This window comes from Habropoda laboriosa, unplaced genomic scaffold, assembly GCF_001263275.1.
Source record: "Habropoda laboriosa isolate 0110345459 unplaced genomic scaffold, ASM126327v1 scaffold5, whole genome shotgun sequence".
Classification (NCBI taxonomy): domain Eukaryota; kingdom Metazoa; phylum Arthropoda; class Insecta; order Hymenoptera; family Apidae; genus Habropoda; species Habropoda laboriosa.
In genome coordinates, this window is record NW_017100161.1 from 1115700 (window position 1) to 1125363 (window position 9664).

At 35.7% G+C, this 9664-nt stretch overlaps 1 protein-coding gene across 1 annotated transcript; it reads left to right on the top strand.

Moving 5' to 3' along the window:
- Positions 1 to 727: 727 nt before the first annotated feature.
- LOC108578397 (maternal embryonic leucine zipper kinase-like) lies at positions 728 to 3876 on the top strand. The gene is made up of 13 exons (XM_017941721.1): positions 728 to 871; positions 936 to 1086; positions 1177 to 1286; positions 1355 to 1508; positions 1582 to 1688; positions 1760 to 1927; positions 2001 to 2195; positions 2268 to 2385; positions 2461 to 2535; positions 3052 to 3124; positions 3203 to 3353; positions 3427 to 3530; positions 3609 to 3876. Exons 1-13 carry the CDS (start codon positions 728 to 730, stop codon positions 3874 to 3876), a joined length of 1818 nt encoding a protein of 605 aa, XP_017797210.1.
- The last annotated feature ends 5788 nt before the right edge of the window (positions 3877 to 9664 follow it).

The following is a 9664-nucleotide window of genomic DNA, read 5'->3' on the forward strand; positions in this document are numbered from 1 at the left end:
TTATCTCTTATATACTAATAATTTTTGTATTACTTCGAAGTGAATACAATGTGTTGAAAAATGTAATTGTTTGAATATTCAGTTCTATACAATTTTAAAACAAACATAAGCTACAATGTTTAACAGTAAATGTATCTCCAATCTGTATAGCATCATGTAAATTAAACATACTTTTATAGTCAGTGATTAATATATATACTTATAAGTTGCATTCAAAAATGTTCTTTATAAATAATTATTCTATGTATTTTCATCCTTTTTGTACACAAACGTAATGAAAAATTTCAAACTTATTTTTCACATAATAAGTTTATTCTTACAAAGTTGCAAAGCTTGGGTAAAATAGTAAAATAGTAAACTACAAATAATTTGTTTCGTATAATTTAAAAAATATTTGTATCAATATGTTGTATAATCATTATTCAAAATAAAAAAGAAACTACTATATTTTACGTTTATGAAATTATTTTTAATTTAACCTTAGTAAAAATTATTTACACGTTAAATCATGTCCTCTAACCTTTCCTACATGGAACTTCTAAAAGTTCGTCACCTCAGCTTATGCCCTTATATTGGTACCATTAATACTCTGAATCTAGCTACGTATGTTGCTTGACTTTGATTGGTTTTCAACACTTGTTTACGTTAGGGTTTGTGAGTTCAAAAGTGATGTGATTGACAGCACATAATTAATAGTCATCAGTGAATTTTTCATAATTTTGTTACAATGGTACGATATGCTGCGCTTAAAGGTTTGTACGATTTGGAAAAGACTGTTGGAAGCGGAGGTTTCGCTAAGGTAAAACTCGCCACACATATTGCAACCGGCGAAAAAGTTGCTATCAAAATAATGGACAAAACAGCACTGGGCGTAAGTGGATTTTAAAATTCGGTAAATTAGTATGATACCATGCAACAAATGTTTTAATTCCCAGGATGATTTACCAAGAGTTAAACTAGAAGTCGAAGCGTTAAAAACTTTATTGCATCAACATATTTGTCGATTATATCAAGTAATAGAAACAGAGAGCCATTATTTTATGGTAATAGAATACTGTTCAGGCGGTGAATTATTCGATCATATTGGTAATATTATGCATTACAATTTAATTTATAGTTTTTTATAATGTCATTTTGTCGCTAGAAGATAAACTATATATTTGTTTATACTTACAGTTGAAAAAAATAGACTTTCTGAAACAGAATCACGAAAATTTTTTCGTCAAATCGTCTCTGCAGTAGCTTATTTACACAGCTTAGGATATGCTCATCGCGATTTAAAACCAGTAAGTTATATTTTTCTTTGATGATTCAATATTTATACAAGTGGCATACAATATTATTTTGTATCCAGGAGAATGTTTTGCTAGATAGAGAAGAAAATTTAAAACTCATAGATTTTGGATTATGTGCAAAACCAAAAAATGGCATAGAATCACATTTACAAACATCATGTGGTTCTCCAACATATGCTGCACCAGAACTTATATTAGGAAGGAAATATTTAGGTACTTAATACTTATAATTCAGTCTATCATTATTATTTTTATTTCAAATAAGTTTAGTATGTTTATTTTATAGGTTCTGAAGTAGATATTTGGAGTATGGGAGTCCTTCTTTATGCATTACTTTGTGGTTTTCTCCCCTTTGATGATAACAGTATAGAGAGTTTATATAGAAAGATTCTTGTAAGCTTCATTTGTACCTTTCTTTAATTCTACTGAAAAAATTATTGATAATAGTCTAAAATAAATTTTAGAGTGGCAAATATGATGAACCAAGCTGGTTGTCAGCTAGTAGTAGAAGACTCATACGAGCAATGCTACAGATAGATCCAAAAAAAAGAATTACTATTCAAGAACTGTGCAATCACCCATGGATTACAGCAGGATTTCTTAATCCTGTTTCATTTGTTCATAAGACAAATGTAAATATATATGTTTTAATTCTCAGTAATATGTATATAATTCAATATTTTAATAAAAACAATATATTTATAGTTTGAAAAGGATGATGATGTATTAAGTACTATGTCTGCAATATGTGGTGAACATGCTTCAGATATATGGAAAAAATTAGTAAAAAGTGACAGAACTGATTATAAAACTGCCACATATCTTTTACTTTTAGACAGGAAGCTTCGTGGACTTTCACTTCGAATATCATCTTCTGCAAAATCACATTTTAGACCTGAGGTAGTATAGTATGCATTAGGTACATATTTAAAAATAATTTAAAGTTATTTTGTTTTATTTCATTATTCACAGAGTGAAAGAGGAGTTAATAATATTATAACTAAACTTGATTGTTCTCCAAGAAGTAAATCTATTAAATCACCAGTATTAGAAGCAACTTATAAGGTTTTGCCAAAGACACCTGAAACCAGTAGGTTTTCTAATCATTTTTCTATATTTTTAAATTAATACACTATATAATTATTATTGTATTATTCTTATATAGCTAACCATTTTATGGAGCCACATTTACCTGGTAGAAAACGACTTAGAAGTAAAGGGGATGATACATGTTCTCCTGGTATGTTGTGTAAAGTTATATATGTTTCTCTACTATTGATGCATTGATACAGTTTTTTTTTTTTAATTTTTAACAGCTACTTTTTACTACGAAAAATGTTATTTGTAGTACATATCCCTTTTCATTAAAGAACTTTTAGATGTATTTCTGTTCTATTACAGCCATGGTGCTTAGTTTTATAATACATTTTCTAAAGTTTACTTCTAATTAGGTGATGCTAGCCACCTAATTAGAAACTTTAATGAAAGTTTCCAAGTGCCATAAATTGCTGTAGTTGTGTGAAAAGCAGATAATTAGTCAGAGAAGAGCAACGACTTGTGAACAAACACAATTTGGAGTTACAAATAGCTATGTGTAAGAATTATTTATCCCATTCCCTTCTAAAAGGTACAACACCTTTTTACTATTCCTTATCTCTATCTTTTAGTTCCTTTTCATTTCTAATTATACATGCTTTTTATACGTTTTGAATTTTACATATAAGTTATGTAAGGTCCAATAAAAAATTGATTACAGTTCCTACAAAGAGAATTGCAGAAAAAGATAGGCTTGCTTCTACTCCAACTAATACTCCAGTAGCGGACTCGAGGTATATTATGTAGTATTAATAATAATACTAATAAAAGTAGTACTTAAACAAGAAAATTGAAGAAAAAAAAATATTTAGGGGGTCACAGTCATCTACACCGGGAAGTGCAAGAAAAGTAATGATGGGCTTGGAACGTGGTTTGAATCGTGTGCGTTACGTGCTTACGCCAAAAAGGCGTATGAAGAACGAAAATGTCGATCCTGATCAACCCAATATACTTTCCGGAAAAGTTTGTGTCTGGTTACTTATATAACAAATAATTAAAAGTTTTAAATTTATTATATTTCTATTTTTTTTTTAAGGGTCTTTGTAATGTATCTTCGACATCTAGCGACGATCCAAAATATGTTCTCTCACAATTACGTCGTGCACTTCGTCGTAAAGGAATTATGTGCCATCAGAAAGGGTAACTTTTAAAAACATTTCTACAATTTTAGATAACAATAAGCCTATTATTTTTATGACAAACATGTTTTTATACAAGGTTTATTCTACAAGGAGAAACGGAGGATTATATAGAAGACGACAAAGAAACAGTACGGCCATTTTCTTCCAGGAATGCTTGCTCTTTCGAGTTAGAAGTTTGCTTATTAGAGGGTGTTTCAAACGACAAATTAGTCGGTATCCGAAGGAAACGATTAAAGGGTAATGCGTGGGTTTACAAACGTGTATGTGAAGAAGTTCTCGCTCTGGCAGCTGAGGATCTTTCCGCAGAACCGGAAGGTTCGACAGAATCAAAGTGTCCTATTTAAAGTCTTCCAGACATCTCTATATTTAATAACATAAACATATATTTAAGTTCATACATCACGAAAAGTCAATAAGACTGTCCGACTATACCCTGATCTCCATTAATTATGTTAAATAGATTTAAAAAAAAACGCAACATAAAAAAATATTAAAACTTTCGAATGTACGTACAATTTCGGCAGATATTGTTTACGGCAGGTTTATAACATATCTGCACCAAGTGTGCCTTATTAAGATATAATTTCTTCATAGAAGAAATACGATAATTACGGGAGAAATATTACAGAAACATAAAAGCTATAGCAAATATTTCTCCGCATACTGAACGATGCGGTAAACTTGCAATTCCAATGAGGATTAGAACTGTTAATTGTGTAATATTTTTTATACAGCATAAGGGAATTATAAAAAAAAATTTATTATTTCCTACGACCTTTCGTCCAGTATAGTCTTATAGCAATAAAGTAATAATAAAGATATGTTTTATACATTAAGAGTGTACTATGTATTAAGTGTCTAAGATCGATAAAAGAATAAATATGACAACATGTATATTTTCACAAATAAAAGTTATAATTGATAATACTTGAATTGAAGCTGTTCTATAATAAAGATTAAAGCGGTAGGCGTTCTTACTAGATACGTCTCGAAACCAGCACGAACAGCGACTTCGATCGCCGAACGTGGCACAAAGCAACTTCTTAAAAGAAAACTGCAAGTCTGGGCTCTACCATTGGAATATGTAAAGCTCCATTTTGCGTTCACCGCGCAGATATAAAATATCGCGGCTCGTTTGAACCGCGGCAACAACACGGGAACCACTATGGACAGGCGAAGTTATAAAATCACCACAAATCGATCAGCATAAAGTGGAGCCGCGTGCACTTTGCTTTATGGCAGTCAAACCGACCTTTTATCTTTGCCCGCTCAATAATCGTCGGCTCCTGTTCGTAGGCAGCCTTGGTGAGCCTATTCCGACGGGGTTCGATCGTCACGTTTTTTTTTTTCTCCCTGGAACGTCGATCGAAACAAAGCAAGATCCGTAGAAAATCGAGCTGTTCTACCGAAAGACGTAAACGCGAGAATAAAGACATTAAGACTTCCCTTTTGATATTAGGATGTTCAAGAAACTTTACGCGTTTCGAGTGCAAGTTAACCTTTACATTGTAAAAACAAGTTTTTATGAATTTGAGAATTTAAACATTCTGACGATGATAAATTGGAATAAATGTCGTTTTTCGACTAAACGTTTAAAGAACTTCTGAATATTAAATAAATGATCGTCGAATTTAATATACAATATCCTTTATTCGATGTGATACTTTTCCATTGATTCAAACATTTTTCGATGTTTTTTTGTTACAAAATTTGGTGGGCTTTTATTAAAAAATATTCATACATGCTCTAGAATATCTTGTGTTGAACTGAAATCTTCGGCATTAAGACTGTTTCGTAGAGATTGCAAGAGGTAATAATTTGTTGGTGTTGTAGGTTAGGAAAAGTGTCACATGTAATAAGATCATTAAATAACAAATTAAACAAATACCCTTCTAACATTAAAAAGATCTACACTGTACCTAAAAATGGCATTACTTACGAATCAACGTAATATTAAACTGCAAACTTTTTATAATAAGAAAATTTTTCCTTTCGAAATGCTCATAATCGTTGAATCATTACGCAATCGTTAACTCCAGACGAGTGATCGATTTTTTACATGGAAATTGCGAATAGAGCAAAGAAGCCCTTAAGCCTTGAACATCGATGCGCGAGTTGTTTGCGTTGAATAATATCGCTGTGGGGTGCGTGTTTTATGAGTCGGTCGCCGATTAATTAAACGGGTTATTTCGTGAAATTAATCAAACGGCGCGTGGAGACAAAAAGCGCGGGCTATATAAATGAAGCAACCGCGCGAGACGCGAACCTAAGTCGTCCGGGCATAAATTACAATTAACCGTAGCATGCGTGCACGATCGCGTGAGCGCACGCACGTGCAACTTACGGTATTAAATTCATCCAGCATTTTATTGGGATCGCGAGGAAGATCGCGTTAGAACGTCCTGTACCACGCTCCCTCCTAAGACTTTTATCCAATTCCAATCGACGATGTTTGCAGGCCAATAATTAAGCTGTCTAACGATTATTACGACGCTATTTGCATATCGCAGTGGCCGCCCCCTCTCCCCCCGGGGAACGTGTAATTTCTGCGAAAGGAAATTTTGAAACGGTCGATTTACGATATCGATCGCCACCGTTAGAAAAAGCCGGAAACCAGTTACAGAAAACTGAGCTCGCGTCGTTTTACAGGGGAGAGCTCCTCGATTAGATGCACAACGATTATAAATGTACGTACGCCCTTCGTTTTATTTCTTTATTTCACGGTGAATCGATAAAATTGATTGGGAAAAAGGTGTGATATATTATTATAGACCGGGAACATTTCGTTGTATATAGATTAATCGAGGAATTTTAAGGTTAGGTAATAATACGCCTTCTGTCGTGTTTCGAAAGTGGCATGAAAATAACGGAGAAAAAGATATATCTGATCTTACCATATCCCGAGTGAAAAAAGATAAAACGAGACACGAAAGCATCTAATCTGAATATCAATATTCTCTTGACAGCATCATTGAAACCACATGTGTACAGGTAATAACAAATTATAATGTTAATTCGACTCACGTGAAAAAGGGGCCACCCGATTTCTTATCTATCAATCGAATTACTTCATGTTCCAGCATCGTTACGGTTGTTCGCGAGGAAAAAGGACGTCGTGTCGATGTAGAGACTATAGTTCGTGGACGTGTAGAGAGATATACGTGGTACGTTATTCACCACGTGCCCTTCGTTCTCGCCAATGGATCGAGTGTCGTACACCGGCTCGTACCAATTACCGTCTGGCCGCCGGTTAATTAAGGATTGGGGCAATGAGGCCCAGCGATGCAGTTTCCGCGATAATGATTATCTGCGATGGTAATTGAGCGAGCTGCTACGGCAAGCAAACCGAAACACTGGGAAACGGAGAATAAAGAAGAGCAGGGAAACATCTGACGTCTCCTTTTTCGAAGATCTTGCTGTTTTTTCTCTCTCTCTCTTTGTTACGCAAAAAGAGGAAAATTAATATACAATAATTCACGGGAAATTAATGTAATCTTTTATACGACAGTTTTATTGTTTTATCGTTAATTAAGTTATCTTGAATTGAAATGGAGAACAAAAGGAAAATTATACACTTGTTTAAGAGCTATGGTATACTTTTATGATCGATTTAACCAATTAAGGATTATTCTTTTCTTGACCGCTGCTTCTATTTGCTCGTTAACGTTATCCATTTCGTAGCACCAAGTCCATTTGACCCCAAACAGGTGGAGAATATCCGGGCGGAGAATAAAGGAAGGAAATGGGATCATTAACGACTTTATAAAGAACCAACGGAGGAAAAAGAATCGTTTTATATCTTTCAAGAATTAAAAACCATTTCCATCTTCGTTCTTCTGTGTTAAAGAACAATGTATCATAGAATTAATAAAGAAATTACTCAAGGTAGTATGATGCGATTTTTATCCAAATCTTTTCTGAACGTATTTCTAGATTCCATAAATAAATATCCAACAATATTCTTACTTTTCCTTCGTACACTTGTATTCAAGAGTGAATCAGCTCTCAGCATAGATTAATCGTCTCTTCTTTCTGCGCGTACTTTTCTGTAGCACAGCGGTAAGGCGAATATAATTCTAGCAGCGAAGGCAAGTACCACAGGGGAAGTACCACGAGGCGAGCCTGCAAGCAAACACGGGAGAGACGTGGATGTGTTTGCAGACACGAACAGGTACGCTCGTAGACGAAGAAAAGGTAAGGGTGGCACGCGCGGCCCGCTTCTATCGCTTCCGGGCATCAGCGTGCTCGCGAGCCGCGGCTAATTGCTCTTTAATGCAAGCGAGCGAGCGAGCGAGCGAGCGAGCGCGTTGCTTTTCTTAGACGCCAAGGGAAACTGACCGCCGCACCGCGCTGTTCTGAACGCCATAAGAAACAGAATATGCGAGATTTATGCCGGCCCCGGACTTTTCGTCACGCTTTGTTTAGGACACGGTTCTAGTTTTGAGAAAACTCTCGGCCCTCTTCCTTCTTTTTAATTGCGACGGATAACTGTACTTCTGATATCGATCTCGAGCTGGTAAACTGAAAAAGCATCTTGATAATAATTGAAGAATGTACTACAGTCCATGTTGCGTCACTTGAGAAACAAAAATTGAAACTTTCCTATTTCGATTGGCAAATTCATTCTTGGAACACTTGCTCCAGTGATACACAATTTTCTCAGGTATACCAAATTTTTGTTTTCACAACGTTATTTTATTGACTATTCTACGTCTTTCTATTCTTTCTTTTTTAATTCGTCAAATTTAATTTCGTTATCTTTACAGTGATTCTGGTAGAGGTTCTCTTAATTCGAAAGAAAGTGAAACAATACGAAAAAGCAACGTCGAGATGGATTTCCTAAGCGTTGCAACGCACGTTCGGTTGCAGAGTTACGGTTGCACGAAGTAATCCAAAAGTTGAGCATCGTTATGCAGCTTGCACACGGAAGGAAGGAAGGAAGGAAGGCGAGGAGTGCTAATCATCCGGTTTACCCGGCCTTTTTTTTCGGGTCAGCCTCGGTTGTTTATTCGGCTCCGGACACGTACACACAGGGGATATAACGCTGCCAGCAGAAATAAAGGGCAGAAAGCTCGATTTGCCGAGGCATGACCAGCGGAGTCCAGCAGAAGCTCATACATATGTAGACGACTCTGCCCCGGACACACCGGGAACCGTAGGGAGGACCCTCCGGAAAAATGAATATGCAGCCTCAGTAGAGGGTATTATTTTATAAAATTTACTATCCAGCCCGGGCATTATATACTTTTCCGTCGTGCATTCTCTACCTACGAACCAGGGTACACGTTAACGAGCCCTCCTCCGACAGATGTGCCGCCGCAAACAACTGAGTTTTTCACCTCGAGAATCGACGTCCACTGCAGTGATACGATTTCACGTGGATTTACCAGATAAACGTCCTTTTTGCAAACTTTAGTTTATATTAGCGATATTTTTTAGATTAATTTTAACAGATTAATATTCGGACTTTGTGATTTTTGTGCATTAGGTCATCCAGTGAGTTCGTGCTGAAAACGAAACATATTTGAAACCAAAGAGGTTTCGAAGATTCTACCAAAAGAATTGGAAAAGTTGTGGAACGAGAAATACCGATCCAAATTTCGGAATAAAATTCAACGCGAACTTACAGGATAATCAAATATTCCTATGTTCACTACTATCATAGATCCTTTCGTATAATTTTCGATTGTAAGTCGATCAAAATTACAACTCTACTGTACTCTAGAAAAATAACAATAAAATACAATTTCACTTATTCAAGCATTTTATCATTCAAACCTCTCCCAGTCTCACGATCGTCCACAATTCCTAGATCGAATCCTTGAAATTCGCTCCGAGTGAAAATTTTCCTCGATTAATCACGCTGCTCGTTCACCGTCCTCGATGATAATTCTTACTTCTAGCGTGGTTATAGTTATTCGAACGAGAACGTTCAACCGATTTCTCGGTCCGGCTGTCCGCATCCGGCCGCGGCGAGAACTTTGACGAGGGTCTAATTGCGAATCGGGTGGTGCACCAGCACCAGCCTCGTCTCTTCCTTTCGTTTTTCGTGGAGTTGCCGGTGGCGGGGGCGGCCAGCTTCTATAAAATTGTAGCCCCTTATCGTCGCAGAGGAAACGAAACATTAAATCG